We start from the raw sequence: 17044 nt of genomic DNA, 5'->3' as shown, positions 1-17044 counted from the left end.
TGTAAGATAAATTTTAGCCGAAATAAGCAGGTGAAGAGAAGCAACAAAGGGCCAGGTAGTTTATTTGAATGCCACTCCCGGGTGATGTTCTGTGGTCTGGATACTACAGGCCAGGGGAAGTCACACCCAGTCAGGGAGGTGGGGGCTTATAAGGAATTAGGAGGGGGAGGAGTGAGCAAGCTATCCTAGGGGGCATGGAGAGTGGAGAGGTATGATTGGCTAACGGTGACATAATAGACAACTAGAAACTTTTTTCCTTCCAAGAGGGAGGAGGCTGACATCTGGGTCTTAGTTGGCACATCAGAAGGATGGAATTCAAGAAGAGCTGTCCCCTTTCCATATAAGGCACCGACCTTGGGGTCTGGTCTGTTCTCCCCCATGGCATCTCTCTACTCTGTTTGCATGTCCTTGTTTTTCCTTCCTCCAGCCTAACAATACTAAAGGTAATAGGGGCTAGGAGGGGTAGCTACTTGAAGGGGTAAGGGAACAGATTGTTAGGGGTTTGGAGGCTTGTTCATGGAGGTGTTTTGCGCCATTGTCGCGTGCCCTGTCCTCGCCGGCAAGAACAGCATGCAACAACAGCAGGATTCTTCTGCAGAAAGCTTTATTCTTCAGCTCTTTGTGAAACAAATGAGTTGGGCAGGACCCAGAGGGGAAGGAGAGGCTTGCTTATATAGTTCTCATGCTCTGACCTGGTTGGTGCGGCTCCATATGCCTTATTAGCATAACCATTTGGTGGGTCTCATTGGTCCTTATGCCAAGGCGCAATTAGCATGTAGTTTAGTGGTGTGGGATGATTTGTCATTAGGAAGTTCGGGGCCTTCCGGCTGCCCTGCATTGGGCGCTATTTTCTGAGCGCGGCTGCCAACATCTCCCCCTTTTTTGTCTAACAGAAGCTCAAGGCGGAACTTGCCAGCAGAGGCGGAGACAGAGGCCTGACCTCCATCATACTTCCTGATGCCCCCTTTTTGGAGAGGGGTTCTGGGCATCTACCCCTATGCAGTCAGGCATGCCTCTCAGAGGGGTCCAAGACCTCTTGCAGTGCTTTGCCTCGCATCCTCTGGCTGGCGTTGGGACCGCTTGGTACAAAGGGTTTGGACCCTTTTTCTCAACCCATGAGCTTCTTAAAGAAAGCTGTGATTAAGCATTGAGGTACTCGGGTGGGTGCAGTGCCACATGGGCTCAGGGTGCAAGAGCTACCTCAAGCTAAAGCCGAGCTTCCTTCTTAAGCATGTTGAGCCACACTTGGGGAGAGGCGCCAACGTCTATCGCCATTAGGGCTTGAGCAAGGATCACCTTGTCCTGCTTATGTTGGTTGCGGAGTCTGCATAACAACCAGAGTAAGAGCATGAGACCTCCAAGCAGGAACACGCCCATCCCAGCCATGCCCGCCCACTCCTTGACGTGGGAGAGAGCTCTGAGGAACCAGGAAGAGAGTCCTTCCGCTACGGAGATATCTAGACGGGTGGAGTTGATGTGGATAATTTCTCGCCGCAGCTCTTCTAGTGTCCCATCGAAGTCTTGGGACCAGTTTCCTGAAAGATACTGGGACAGGTCTTGTGACAGATTAGCTGCCCGTGTAAAATTTTTATATTGAATGCTAGTGATGCAGAGGGCACGATATTTCCGCTCACATCCCAATTGGGCCATTTGCCAGAGCACCTCTATTTGTTCCTCCACGAGATCTATGCGTTGATTGAGGATCATTATTCCTCCTTTCAGTTTGCCATCAAGTGTGGACTGTTGGTCCAGGGCAGAAGCTACTGAGGCTGCAAGGTTATTGAGCTCTGTAGCCGATTTGATGGAGGTGTCTAAAGCTATACCAGCGGCGGTGGCTGCGACCGCAGTCGCGGAGATCAGGAGCACTATGGCGGCTGTAACACCGAAATCGCGCCTTTCTCGAAACAGAGTCATGGTGTTAGGGGCGTCTACGGGAACAGGGACCCAACGGGGGATGCGGACTACCAAAGCATTGGTAAAGTTACGCGCATCCCAACACTGAGACAGAAAGCAGGTTTCATTGGAGCAGGAGTCAAAGCTACTATTGGATAAGATAAACAGAAATGGGGGGTATACGCATACTGGAGAAGGTGGAAAAAGGGAATTAGGTGACTCTGGACCTGATTTTGCTGAACACATGTAGTTCTCGTTGTTATGGGTCACGATCATGTTCCAGTGTGCGCGCATGTGGTTATTCTCGCACCAAAAGGTGATATTTTTTACACCGATTCCCCCACCCTGGAGGGCGGAAAAGGGGGAGAGGTCGGTACACGAGCCATTGACTCCACACAGCATCCATTTATGGAAGGGGTTCATGCTCAGCTGCTGACGAAACTCGCCTTCGAGCACCTTTACTGGCCACCAAGCCTCATTGGCTGGCCGTCCCTCCATATCTGGGGAGATGGTAAACTCCTGCCTCTCAGTTGCCCACGTCACTACAGTTGACTGACAGTCAGTCCAGGGCCACAGCTCTCCCTCATAGTCGCCCACACAATGGGAGGCATATTTGGGTTGACGAGGCCTGTCGGTGGAATTGTTCCTGGGAGAGTGTACAAATGTGCCATTGATCCAGAGAACCATCTGGTGGATAGTCATGTTCTTATAGGGCGGGCTCCCTTCCTTATTAGGCCCTTCAAATTTAGCTGACATAACGGGGAGGCTACTGGCCTCTAGAATTATGTCACTGAACCATCCGTATTTCCTCCGTTTCAGGGAGATACAGCAAGCTAGATTCTGAGTGGTGAAGCATAATGACCCATTAGTTACGAAGGATCGGTTTTCTCCCAGGGGAGCTACTAGGGTGTCTTTAACTAAGTAGGGCAAGTTCATACTAGCATTGGTAGTGAAAAAGCGCGGAAAAACGGCTGCATTGAAACGGACAGGCATAGGCTTAGGAAAGGCAGACAGGATTCCCCATCTCAATACTCCCTGAGTCGGGGACTCCAGTGTCAGGAGCAGGGTCAGGAGGTACAGCGAAGTCATCTCCTTTGTTTAGGACTTTCCTCGTTAGGCGCTCTGGGATCCAGAAGGGATTTTCTTCACCCTGGGGGAAAACACACACAGCTCCCCTGGATCTGATTATGATTGGATCCGGGCCCTTCCATTGGTTAGATAACACGTCCTTCCATTTTACTAGTTCTTGTGGGTCTTTTGGCCACTGATTATGGCGATCCGCTGCTGTATGGCCTTGAGCATCCAGATTCAAAAAATTTATAGTGAAAAGTGCTAGGGCTATGGCAGTTTTTGGTGTGGGGGGTATATCTTCAATTCCCCCTTTTTGTTTAAGTAAATAGGATTTGAGCGTGTGGTTCGCGCGTTCCACAATCCCTTGACCCTGTGGGTTGTAGGGAAGGCCAGTGATATGTTTTATCCCCATGTGATGACAAAATTGAGCAAATTTTGTAGAGGTATAGGCTGGGCCATTGTCTGTTTTCAGAATCTGTGGTAACCCCCATGCGCTCCAAGCCTCAAGGCAGTGCTGGATGACATGGGAAGCTTTCTCTCCTGACAATGGGGAGGCAAAGATGACTCCTGAACAAGTATCCACGGATACATGTACATATTTCAGTTTCCCAAAAGACGAAATATGCGTCACATCCATTTGCCAAACTTGTAAAGGCCTAATACCTCTGGGGTTGATCCCAACATGAGGTGTGGGAAGGAAGCTGCAGCAATGTTGGCAGCTAAGGACAATGTTCCTAGCTTCGGCCCTGGTTATGCTAAACCGCTTGCGCAGTGTTTCGGCAGTGACATGAAATTGTGTATGGAATTTTGAAGCTGCGGTGATAGGGTCTAGCAGGGGAAAAGCTATATTTCTGGTTGCGAGGTCTGCCAGGTGGTTGCCTTGGGTCATAGGCCCGGGAAGGCCTGAATGTGCTCTGATATGAGTTATATACAAAGGAGATTGCCTATGAAGTAGTGCTGATTGTATCTGTTTGAACAAAGTGGCTACTGGGCTGGACACTTTGATTAGCCCGGCCACTTCTAGAGATTTGACTGCATTAACTGCATAACAGGAGTCAGACACAATATTTAAAGGTTCAGGAAAGATTTGTAGGACCTCTAAGACTATGCGACATTCCACTATTTGTGGAGTGTCAGGCGTGTAGCCTTTTGTCACAACTTTGCCATCATGGACATAGGCACCTGTGCCTGTCTTAGACCCGTCCGTTCCGTGTAAACTGTTTTTCCATGAGGCAGCGGGGTTAGGCTAGTGACCCGAGGAAATACTAGGAGATGATTTTTGGCGAAGTTGATGAGGGGATGTTTAGGGAAATGATTATCAAAGGTTCCTGAGAAACTGTAAGCAAGTATGGCCCAATCATCGTTCATAGCACATAATACTTGTATCTGTTCTACGCTGTAAGGGGTTATAATTTTAGCTGGAGCCTCTCCGAAATGTGTCATGGAGGTTTTTACTCCTCTCAAAGCAAGTTTGGCTACGGCTGCCGGATAGTACTCTATTGTCCTAGCCTGAGAGGCTTGGGGATGGATCCAGATCAGTGGGCCGTGCTGCCATAAAACTGCTGTTGGCAGCTCCGGGGTGGGAAGCACACACAACTCAAAGGGTTCATTCGATCGCACTCTATTTAATTGTGCTGTCATCAAAGCCTGTTCTACTTTGCGAATGGCTTGTAATGCCTCAGGTGTGAGGGAGTGCGGTGACATTAGTTGTGGGTCTCCTTCTAGGGTTTTAAATAGTGGAGTCAATTCAGTGGTGGGTATCTTTAAGTATGGGCGCAACCAATTAATATCCCCTAGGAGTTTTTGGAAGTCATTCAAATTTCGCAATTGATTATGTCTTATCTCAAGCTTTTGGGGGCAAATTACATCTGTGTAAATGGTTGCTCCTAGGAATTTGCTAACACTAGATTTTTGGACCTTCTCGCTTGCTATATTCAGTCTCCAATTTTCTAGGGATCTAGTGAGATCTATATATGCTTCTTCTATTTCCGCTGGTTGTGGGGAGCAAAGAAGGATGTCATCCATGTAATGGATGATCTTTAGCGTGGGATAGGTCTTACGAATTGGGTCTAGCGCCCGCTGAACGTACAGTTGACATATGGTGGGGCTATTTGCCATTCCTTGAGGGAGGACCTTCCACTGAAATCTGGCATCGGGTTGTTCATGGTTAATAGCTGGCAAAGTAAAAGCAAATCTTTCCCTGTCCTTGGAGCTTAGAGGTATAGAAAAGAAACAATCTTTAATATCTATTATGAGCACTTTCCATTCTTTGGGTAAGGCAGAGAGGAGTGGCAGTCCCCGTTGTACGGGTCCAAGCATTCTCATTTGAGCATTTACTGCTCTCAGATCATGAAGCAACCTCCATGATCCTGACTTTTTCCTGATTACAAATATGGGTGTGTTCCATGGGGACACAGAGGGTTCTAGGTGTCCCACTTGGAGCTGCTCTTGCACTAAGCAATGAGCTGCTTCTAATTTTTCAGAGGATAGGGGCCACTGAGGAACCCATACGGCCTCCTCTGTGAGCCAAGGTATGGGCATGGCATCTTCAATGGCCCCTATGAAAAACCCAGGCCGTGACGGTCATTCTTTACTTTGGGCAGGATGGGCTCTATGTGTCCCTGTTGGTGTTTCCCCAGCCCCTTGCCAGGGATGTATCCCATGTCCATCATCATGCCTTGGGCGGGGGTGGAGTATTCATTAATGAGTTTGAGGCCTAAGTCTCTCATGACATCCCTCCCCCATAAATTGACCGGTAGAGGGAGTACATAAGGGGTGACTGTACCCTCTTGTCCTTCAGGGGCTCGCCATTTCAATGGTTTGGCACTAATTGAAGGGCTTGACTCATATCCTAAACCTTGTAATGAATGTGAGGATTGGGTCACAGGCCACTTGGAGGGCCACCAGGTTGCAGAGATAATACTTTTATCTGCTCCAGTGTCTAGGATTCCCTCAAAGCTCTTTCCCTCTATTTGAAGAGTTAATTTTGGTCTGTCTGCTAAATCTAATACCAAGAAGGCTGAATCCCAGTCAGAGGAGCCGAAGCCCCTTTCTCCCCTCTCCGTGTTGGTAGCAGGATAATTGGCGTGGAGACTAGGTAAAACTAAGAGCTGGGCAATGCGGTCTCCCGGGGATATAGGGTAGATTCCTCTGGGAGCCGAACACATGATTTTTACCTGTCCTTCATAATCTTGATCTATAACTCCGGGATGAACTACCAGGCCTTTCAATGCAGCAGAAGAGCGCCCTAGGAGTAACCCAATGGTATTTGGTGGTAGGGGGCCTTTAAAGTCTGAAGGGATAGGCTGAACTCCCATCTGTGGAGTCAACACTATTCTGGTGGTGGCACGGATGTCCAATCCCGCGGAACCTGAAGTGGCTCTCCTTGGGGGGCCTGGTTGTTCCCGAATGACACTTGCGTGCTGGTTGCCCCATATATTTGCGGGCCCTGGTGACGGGGGCCCCTCTGGGCGTTTTTTGGCAGTTCTAAGGGTTTCCCTTCTATATCTTTAATAGACCGGCACTCATTGGCCCAATGCCTGCCTTTCTTACACTTAGGGCATAACCCAGGGGTCTTTTGGGTTGTTTGTTCTGAAGCTGGGCTCCTACACTCTCTCTTTATATGTCCTAATTTCCCGCATTGAAAGCATTTGATACTTCTGTTAGTGATCCTGGCTTGTTTGTGGCTCTGTAATATGGCCGTGGCTAGGCCCGCATTGGTGAGTGGCCCTCCTATTTCTCTACAGGCTTTCAACCAGGCATGTATCCCTTTTTGTTTCCAGGGTGTTATCGCCTGTCTGCATTCCTTGGTACATTGTTCAAATACTAATTGCTCCACTAGGGGCATTGCTTGTTCCTGATCTCCAAATATTCTGCCTGCGGCCTCCATCATACGAGCGACAAAGTCAGAAAATGGCTCGCTCAGCCCCTGAATAATTTTTGTCAAATTGCCTGATACTTCTCCTTTGTTGGTGAGGGCTTTCCATGCCTTGGCGGCGCACGTGTTTATTTGTGCGTATACCTGTAAGGGGAAGGCGGTCTGGTTGGCTACCCACTGTCCTTGGCCCGTCAGCATATCATATGACCACGCAGGCTGTCCTTCGGCCGCGTTTGCGCGTGCCTGGGTCATGCTGATATCATGCCACAATGCCTTCCATTCTATGTATTGCCCCATACTAGAAAGGCATGCCTTAGTTACATATTGCCAGTCTGCGGGTGTCATGGCTGTCTCTGTTAATCTCTCAACTTGTGCTATGGTATAGTTGGCACTGATCCCATACGCTCGGACGGATTCCGCTAAGTCTTTAACTTGTTTATGACTCAGGGGTTGGTGAGAGCGTACACCGTTATCCTCAAATACAGGAAACATTTGTCTAATTGCCTGAAGAGTATCTGGGTGGCAAAAGGAGAGTGCGCCACTCACGTAAGGTGGCGGGGCAAAGGGCGTCGGGGGACACCCTGCTTTCATTTTTTCCTTGGTCCGCTTTTCAACTTTGCTGGTTCCCTTACTTCTACACTCTGCGGTTTTATTTTCTTCCCCTTCCTCTGCGGACGTTAATTCCTCCTCAGATTCCCTATTGGAGAGTTGGAGGTCCCTCAACTCTTTCCAGGGGTATTTACTATTTTCTCCGAGGCGATCGTCACTCGCTTCTCGGGGCTCTTTCGCTTTTGCCCTAGGCGGGCTTTCTCCCTCACTCTGAGGTTTCTTTACCTTCGTTTTTGTGGCCTTTTTTCGGCCGCGCGCGCTCTCTGTTTCCCGTTCCGTTTCTGACATGCTCTCTTGGATATCTGTCAATGCTCTCTGACCTTCTTTTATTACCTTTTCACATCTCTCATCTTGCAGACAAGCTCTAATCAGTTTCCAGAGGGGCCTGGTGCCTCCCCTCAGGCTACCCTCCTCCTCCTCTCTATCAAGATCTTTCCCCAGTTTGTCCCAGCTCGGGATTGAGAGGGACCCTGAACAAATGAACCAGGGGGCCACACGGTCTATCTCCTTCACAAAAGATCCTAAGACTTTGCTGGAGACCTTCAAGTTTCGCTCTTTGAGAGCTGTCTGCAGCGCTGTGACTAATGACGGTGCATTCCCCATGGTGCCTCCTTATTTACAGAGAACCATCAACCATCATCCTAAAAAGCAGGGGCCTCTCGGAACTTACCCCTCCGGGCTTTCTTCTGACCTGCAGTTCTGAATCCTCTCCAGATGTCTGAAGGGTCCTCCCTGTGCCGGTGATGTTCTGGTTCCCGGGATTCGGCACCACTTGTCGCGTGCCCTGTCCTCGCCGGCAAGAACAGCATGCAACAACAGCAGGATTCTTCTGCAGAAAGCTTTATTCTTCAGCTCTTTGTGAAACAAATGAGTTGGGCAGGACCCAGAGGGGAAGGAGAGGCTTGCTTATATAGTTCTCATGCTCTGACCTGGTTGGTGCAGCTCCATATGCCTTATTAGCATAACCATTTGGTGGGTCTCATTGGTCCTTATGCCAAGGCGCAATTAGCATGTAGTTTAGTGGTGTGGGATGATTTGTCATTAGGAAGTTCGGGGCCTTCCGGCTGCCCTGCATTGGGCACTATTTTCTGAGCGCGGCTGCCAACACGCCATCCCAGATGAGACCAGATTTACTGGTGTAGAAGCAGCATTGTTCTTGGAGTAGGGCACATATGCCACCTTATGCAGCTCTAAGGAGGTCCTGTTTGGGTTATAGAGTAGATTACTGGAGGACTTGTAGTCTGTAGAGTTGAAGGTGTAAGTGGTCCCATTGGGATGGAGGAGAATTGTAAAGAATGCATTTTTGAGGTCAAGGACGGAGAAGTAAGTAGAAGAGGTGGGGATAGTGGATAATAAAGTATAGGGGTTAGGGACTACTGGATGGATTGGAATAACAGCTGCACTGATAATTCTTACATCTTGAACTAGCCTGTAAGAGCCATTAGGTTTTTCTTTTTAATAATGATATTTACTGCTTTTATTTTTCTTTACATTTATAGAGGCATACAACTCTAGCTTTTAATCAATTCAAACTGACATTTCTTCCCATATTATTAGCTCTCAAGCATTCTGTAATTGTGAAGCTACAACAGAATGCAGAAATGGATGAGACTTTGACATATTGTCTACCCAATGTGTCAGGGCAGTTTTCTTTTTTCTTTTTCTTCTTTTTTTTTAACTTATTTTTTATTAAGGTGTGATTGATATACACTCTTATGAAGGTTTCACATAAAAAACAATGTGGTTACTACATTTACCCATATTATCAAGCCCTCACCCATACCCCAATGCAGTCACTGTCCATCAGTGTAGTAAGAAGCCACAGATCCACTATGTGCCTTCTCTGTGTTACACTGTTCTCCCTGCGATCCCCCACACCATGTGTACTAAACATTACACCCCTCAATCCCCTTATCCCTCCCTCCCCACCCACCCTCCCATACCCCTCTGCTTTGGTAACCAATAGTTCATTCTTGGAGTGTCCGAGTCTGCTGCTATTTTGTTCCTTCAGTTTTGACTCATTGTTATACTCCACAAATGAGGGAAATCATTTGGCATTTGTCTTTGTCCACCTGGCTTATTTCACTGAGCATAATGTCCTCCAACTCCATCCATGTGGTTGCAAATGGTAGAATCTGTTTCTTTCTTACTGCCGAATAGTATTCCATTGTGTATATGTAGCACATCTTCTTTATCCATTCATCTACTGACAGACACTTAGGTTGCTTCCGTATCTTGGCTATTGTAAAAAGTGCTGCGATAAACATAGGGGTGCATATGTCTTTTTGAATCTGAGAAGTTGTATTCTTTGGGTAAATTTCAAGGAGTGGGATTCCTGGGTCAAATGGTATTTCTATTTTTAGTTTCTTGAGGAACCTCCATATTGCTTTCCACAATGGTTGAACTAGCTTACATTCCCAGAGTCATTAGGTTTTTTGATAGCCAGTATCAGGGTGTTGTAAGGGGAATTGGCTGGTCTCAAAAAGTCCTTTCATAGAAGGGGTGTTGAGATTGTGAGGGGAAGGAGGTAGGGTCTTTGAGTTTGATGGGTACAGATGGGCAGGTGGCGATAGAAGAGGTAGAGGTGTCCCAGACTGTGGAGTTTACTTGGCAAGGGGGTAAGGGAAAAGGGGAGGGAGGTGGGTCTGGAATGGTTTGGAGAGCAAGTAGAAAAGGGATCAAAGGCGAGTCAGGGTTCAGGCGTGGGCCAAAGGTAAAGGAGATAAGAGCCCCTAGCTTGGATAAAATGTCTCTTCCCATAAAGGGAATGGGACAATGGGAAATCACTAAAAAGGAATGAGAGTAATGAATGCCCTTAAAGAGGCAGTGAAGCATGGGAGTTTGTAAAGGTTGATAAGGTATGCCCTCTACCCCGACTATAGAGGACTGTGAGAGGGAGGTAGGTCCTCAAAACTCCTTCAGGACTGAGTAGGTGGCCCCGGTGTCCAAAAGGAAAGAGATGACCTACCCACTACCACAATGGTTACCCTAGGCTCCTGTACAGTGATGGTAGTGGTCAGGTGGAGGAGTCCCAGGCCCTCTCAATCATCAGTTGTCAGACCCAGAAGGTCTATGTGTGGAGTGTTAGAGCTGGATGGCCTGGCACCTCTCAGTGTGCAAGGACAGTCAACAGCCCAGGGTCCCTCCTGATGGCACTTAGGGCATGGACTGGGGGGCTTCCGGGGATTTGGGTGGGCTCTAGCCCAGTGACCTGTTTGACTACATTTGAAGCATGGACCAGGAGGTCCTCCTGGCTGCTTCTTAGGAAGTGAGGATTCCTGAGCACCAGTGGTTGGGGTAGGTTGAAAGGCCTTAGCCAGCATTTGACATTTTTGTTTACAGGCCTTTTCATCTCTCCCATTATATACTTTGAAGGCCACTGCCAGGACTTCTGCCTGAGGAGTTAAGGGTCCCTTCTCTAGACATCTAAGTTTAGCTTTAATGTCGGGGAAACTCTGGGTGAAGAAGTAGGTCATTAATAATTGTCTCCCATATGGGGTCTCAGGGTTGAGGTGTGCATATTGTAAAAGAGCTTTGGTGAGGCTCTTGGAGATTTTCATAGTTAATGGCTTTATTGGCTGACTTCCTGAGACCTGCCACAAGGCAGGTGATGAATTGATCTTGACTGGTGACTCCCCCTGCTGTATTATAGTCTCAATTAGGGTCTCGGTCAGGAACTGCCTCAGCACCTATTGGATGAGCTGGAGTAGTTTGGTGAACCTCATTGGCATGAGTTCTAGCCTGTTCCCAGACTCACCTACACTCTTTGGGCAAAAGTGTGTTGGTTGAGGTAGGTCAGAGAGAGAGAAAGGGACATGGACCTGTATGATGCCCTCTGTACCGGCTTCTTCTTGTAGTGGGGCTAGGATCTGGGTTTGAGAGTGAGTGACTGGAGGGCTTGGTGCGGGACTGGGTGAGGGAAGGGGAACTGGTTGTGGAGGAGGAGAATGTGCTGTGGCTCCTGCAACGGCACTAGGGGAGCTGGGAGGGTTGGGATTTTGATCTTGCAGAGAAGGAGGTTGGGGCGCGAGAGGAACTGGTGGTTGAGGAGGAGGTGTAGGGGTTTGAGATCAGTAGGGAAGAGGTTCATCAGCAGGATCAAAGTCAGAGGACGTGGTGGGAATTGGTGGGTGGTGGGATGAAGTTTTTTAGAGTGAGGAGATGTTTAGGATTACAAGGGAGACAGAGAGCAGGCTTGGTTCAGAGGTAGGAGAAAGCCTGGATATATGGGATCTCTTTCCATTTGCCCGTGTGCTCACAGAAGTTTTATAAGTCATGGAGAATTTTAGGATCTAAAGAGCCATTGGGAGGCCGTTTAGACTGATTGTCCAAGGAATATTGTGGCCAGATCTTATTATGGTAGCAAATAAGCTTAGAAGGTTTGAGGTCTGGAGTAAGTTGAAGGGGTTTGAGATTATCAAGTAAGCACCCTAGCAGTGAATCTGCAGGAATAGAGAGGCCAGATCCCATGGTGAGAATGAGACCATTCACAAGTCGCTGAGGTGTCCCAGAGTGATTGAGAAGGACATGGAGAAGACCAGACACAGTTAGGGGGTCATCACCACCTCCAATGGAGCGGTCGAGGCGAAAACGCCAAGGAGCCTTGGTACCTGGTACCAGGAGTTTATGAGTAGATAACGGGAGACTGGGCCTCAGGGAATGATGATTCTCACCATGGGGGGGCAGAGAAGGGCCGACTATGGGGATCAACCATGACTTTGAAAGTCGTGGTTGGGGGTGCCCCTGTCCCGGAGGAGCCATTGGGGGTGCCAGACACTCAATGGTCACTTCCCAAGTTCCAAAGGAACATTTAAGTTGACCATGAAGGGGAGACTTACCAAAATAAAGATCTGTGTTGGGCAAGAAGACGAGCAACCGGGGAAATGCATGGTGAGCCCATGGAGGAAGATCGGGCAGTGAGGGTTCCCAAAGCAGCTCAGACTTCCAGAGGAAGAGCAAAGTCAATGGGCGAACCTCATCCGAGTCACAGCACCAATGAAAGGGTATCTTGCTGTGACCCTCCTTACCCCAGAATGACTCAGGAGACACAGAACCATGCAAGAGATTTTATTATCTGAAAGAGAAAATGGCTGCCCCCAGAGAGAGGGAGCAGCAGCTCGTGGGTGAGGAAGCACATTTTGAAGGAGTAGGGGTAGGGTGTGTTCTGCTTTGGTGTTTGGATCTTAAGGGGTGGGGATCTTAATATGCCAGAATTCGCCTTCACTTTCTTCTGCTACCTTTGGTTTAGTTTGTTTTCTTATTCCTTAAGTTGTAAAGTTAGGTTGCTGGTATATTTCTTTTTTTTTAAGGTCAGCATTCATAGCTATGAATTTCCCCCTTTGCACTGCTTTCACTGTGCCACAGAAGTTTGGGTATATTGTTTTCATTTTTATTCATCTTTTAAGTATTTTCTAATTTCTTGTGTGATTTCTTCTTTGATCCATTGGTTGTTTAAGAGTATGTTGTTATATTTCCATAAATTTGTGAATTTTCCAAATTCATAGGCCATTATTTCTTCAGCTATTCTCTTTGTCCCTTTCTCTCTTCTCCTCTGGGACTGCCACAGTGACCTGTTGATAGTGTACCGCAGGTTTTGTTCACTTTTCTTTTTTCTTTCTGTTCTTTACACAGTATAATTTCCATTGTCCTATCTTCAAGTTCATGGATTCTTTCTTCTGTCTGCCCAAATACTCTTTTGAATCCCTCTATTGAATTTTCCATTTTAGTTGTTACACTTTTCAGCTGCAGATTTTTTTTCTTTCTTTTTAGGTTTTCTCTTCATTTATATTTATATTTTTGTTCTTAAATAATGTTCTTGACTTTTTCCACATCGTCCTTAAGTCTTTGAGCATCTTTAAGACAGTTTAAAAGTTTTGTGTAGTCAATTCACCAAGTCTTCTTCAGGGATAGTTTCTGCTGGTTTATTTTTTTCCTTTGAATTGGCCATACTTTTTTCTTTCTTTGTATGCCTTGTGATTTTTGTTTGTTTTTGTTACTGAAAATTGGACATTTGAATCTGATATTGTGGTAATTCTGAAAATCAGATTTTCCTCCTTCCCCAAGGTTAGCTGTTTTTGTTTTGTTTCTGTTTTTTGTTGTAGGCTGTCTCTGTGCCAAGGATCAGCCATGTGTGTAAATTTAAGGTATTTTCTGAGTCTGAGTCTTTCCCTGGTCATGTGCAGTGACCGTCTAAGTTCCTCTTAAATGCAGGTGCTTTTGAGTTCCTAGTCTTCAATGTCTGCCTTCCAAAAGGGGGAAAAGAAAACAGAAGGGTGATAGGAAGGTGCTGGCCCTTTAAAACCCCAAAAAGTCACTTTAGCCAGAGAAGTAAGGGCTTGCAACAGTGAGGGAGGTGCAACAATGGCTGCCCAGCTCTTTGTACCTTTGTGATCAGAAGTGGCAATCAAAGATCAGAGCACAGATCCCCAACATTTGGAGGACAGTGTCCTTTATTCCCACCCTGGTTCCTGCAAACTCTATGCAAGCTGCTCCAGTAACACATGCTTGGATGCTTGCCATGAGGCTGAAGGGTATGAAATGGGTAGCTTCTACTGTGCTAAGAGCTGACATTGACCAAAATCAACCAACAATATACCATCGTACCCTTCACCTGGCATTTGTATGCTTTCCATAAACTTGAGAGTTTTAAAATAGTTACATCAGACAGATTCTGCCAGTGCAATTGTTATTTATGTGGAAAGACAGATTTCTGGTGTTTCCTCTTCTGCCATCTTCCCAGAATTGTCTCTGGGGAACTTTATTTCTAAAAGATATTTAATTGTGGAAAATTCCAAACCTAATCAAAAGTAAAGAGAATGACATAATGAATCTCTATGCACCATAATGCAGTTTCAACAATTACCAGCTAGCTACCTGTTCTCTCACCTTGAATTTCCATCTATGGTTTCTTGCCCACCTCTTCTCTGCCTTTCCCCCCATAGCAATGTATTACCTGCCTTCTGCCCCAGCTCCAAGAACCATCAAAATCCCTTCAGATATCTGACTAAATCAACAGGTCCTCTTTTCCATCTTCTTAACTTGAATATTTTTTATACTTTCTACCCCCAGCCCCCTAGACTCCTTTAAAAAAAAGTAAAAAGAAAGCAGCATTTAATCTTTTCCAATGGTTTCAGAATCTGATGAAAGCTGTGGACCATTATCCCAGAAAAAAAAGGCACATAAATATTTTGTATGCAATTGCAGGAGATTTAGGAACACTTTGGAGGTCTCCAGAGATTCCAGGTTAAGAATCCTAGTTTTAGTTCACTCTAAAAGGTAAATCCCCCTTCCTATGCCTTACCTGGCTCTTCTGGCCATGGCGCTCTCTCATAGATAGAACCATAAGGCTGGAAAAGTGTCCAGTTCCACCCCTTTTATTGTGCTACTGAGACAACTAGACATAAAGAACTAATGCTGGCTCCAAATCCTTGACGGTGGGAAATAGAACTAGAGGTACCACCACCATTTTCCATGCTAACCTCATGCTACCTTGGTTTGCATGTTTTCCTGCCCTTTTGAACTGAATTAGTACCAGCTCCAAAACAGTCCTAAAATCCAGTTTAAAAATACCTTCAACAGACATTTTTTCTTTTCCCTTCTCTTTATTCACTCAGCATTGGATTTTCATGAACTGCAAGGAGAAAAAATACTAACAGACTCAAAAGCCAGAGAGGAGTTAACTGGAAAATTTATTCGAAATGACTTTTTAACAAATGTTTTAACAACAAAGTTCTCACGCTTTTTGTCAGAGTTCAATTTATGTGTGACTTTGTGATTTGCTCATTTGTGGAGAACCTTTAGAGTGGACCAGTCAACTAATGCCTACTCACCTTGTAGACATTTGGGTTGAGTCCTCTAGGAGTGTTACCTGTAACATTCTCTTCAGTTTTTCTAATGCAGGACAGCAACTGCAGCTGTACATTTGAATCACCTGTAGAGTTTTTAAAATTAAAAGAGGTGGCTCAGATAAGCTCACTCCAGGTTTACTGACCTTGAGGCCAGGCTTCATTTCAGGTATGCAGGCAGAAATCTGATCTAATGCTGTGTACAAGGAATTAACAGCATTACTAGTGGTGTAAGCCTGGGAGAATATTAAGGTTGCTCTATAGCTTCCAGTTCAGTGATATAGAGATATATTTCATCTCCTTTTGTAAGTTAAACAAAGCAGGAAAACTTCAGAAGGAAAATTGAGGAGGAAATTGGCAAATGTAAATCACCCTGGGGGGTTGCCATTTTTCTCCATTATTTTATTCCTAATATAGCATAACTTTTTGGCTCAGCTGGAGTATGTTTTTAGATAATATATACATTTAAATATATATTTCTATTTATTTTAGTTAACTTGTAAAAGGAATAGATTATATTTTGTATACACATTTCTTTTAATGTATAGATGAATACAAAGTGAAATCCCAGAGAAAATCCTGTTAACAGTTTCTTAGGTGTCCTAGAAATTTGCTAGCCACATTAAGCATGTGTATGACATACATTAATGTTTATTTATCTCTGGAAGGCTCAGGACGTGCAGGTCTTACAGATTAGAATGAAGGCATGCTTCCTTTACTTACTTCCTGCCAGCAGAGTAACAGGAAGTACCGTTGCCTACCAGGTTTCCCTCCCAAATAAAATCCCTGGTAACATTTTCCTGTCCCAAAGGACCATCACGGTCATAGCTTCTGGCTTCAAGGGGTGAACCTCTGTGCAAATGCCCTCCTACAATGTCAGAACTGGTCTCCCACAGCAGGTTGCTACTATTCTCCCTTGTACGGGTATGTCTTATGTATATACCTACCCTTTCAATTTCACACCAGACTGGAGAAACCAGAGTACTACTTTTAACATGATTTTATTGAAGGTTCAGAAATAACAGAAGGAAAATACAACACAGAAGACAACTTGAAATTCTTACTATATGTGGCCTCTATCAGAACATTCAGCCCCAGATCCTGGACCTCTCTGCATAACTCCCAGCCAACCCCAATTAAGTCAGAAGCCAGTTTTCTCCCTTACAGCTGGCCCTTGAGATTGTCTCACTTAACTGGAAACAAGGCTCCCAAATTCCCTCAGGTCATGAGAGAAAAGTGAATTTCTTAACTTCAGTCAAAGTCCACTATCACTATCCACCTCCAACTGGCACTGGGAATGTCCATTCCCTTCACAGAATAACTTTATTTTTTCACTCAGGAAAGTGTGGTTTTTGACCCTAAAGATAGAACTCAGGACATTTTCCACAGTCTGGATTCTTCAATCTTAGAACAAAGCCGTATGTGTCAGTAAGGGTCTCCCGTGGTTCACTATTGGTCACACTTTGCCAAACACAGGTCAGTTTTCCTATGGCTCAAGGTGAGGATCTAGCCTACGTACATTTCCTGTACTCCTCAGACTTGCTCTTGATTTTCTGCGAAAAACTCCTTAAATAATGGCATACCTTGTGCTCCCCCAAGAACAAGTGAAATTTTACTCAGATAATGCTGCCTAATCCCTTACTTAGTAAAGCCACATTATTGTAAGGGAATCATAATCTGAAGAAATCCAAGTCTTCTAAGCATGGTGACCATTTTCATATTACCAGTAAATAAATTCCCTGCTCAACTA

At 45.9% G+C, this 17044-nt stretch overlaps 1 protein-coding gene across 1 annotated transcript; it reads right to left on the bottom strand.

Moving 5' to 3' along the window:
- Positions 1 to 567: 567 nt before the first annotated feature.
- LOC140848483 (uncharacterized) lies at positions 568 to 8550 on the bottom strand. The gene is made up of 2 exons (XM_073232226.1): positions 8121 to 8550; positions 568 to 3043 (listed from the first exon to the last, which is right to left on the bottom strand). The coding sequence occupies exon 2, from the start codon at positions 2980 to 2982 to the stop codon at positions 1207 to 1209; it is 1776 nt and encodes a 591-aa protein (XP_073088327.1). The 5' UTR covers positions 2983 to 3043; positions 8121 to 8550; the 3' UTR covers positions 568 to 1206.
- Positions 8551 to 17044: the final 8494 nt, after the last annotated feature.

The sequence above is a fragment of the Manis javanica genome, chromosome 3, assembly GCF_040802235.1.
Source record: "Manis javanica isolate MJ-LG chromosome 3, MJ_LKY, whole genome shotgun sequence".
NCBI classification, from domain to species: Eukaryota; Metazoa; Chordata; class Mammalia; order Pholidota; family Manidae; genus Manis; species Manis javanica.
Note: the sequence above shows the minus strand (reverse complement) of the source record. Positions and strands in the feature narration are given on the sequence as shown.

Coding starts and splice junctions, on each gene's coding strand:
- LOC140848483 (XM_073232226.1), bottom strand. CDS start 2,982: ATGACTTCGCTGTACCTCCTGACCCTGCTCCTGACACTGGAGTCCCCG.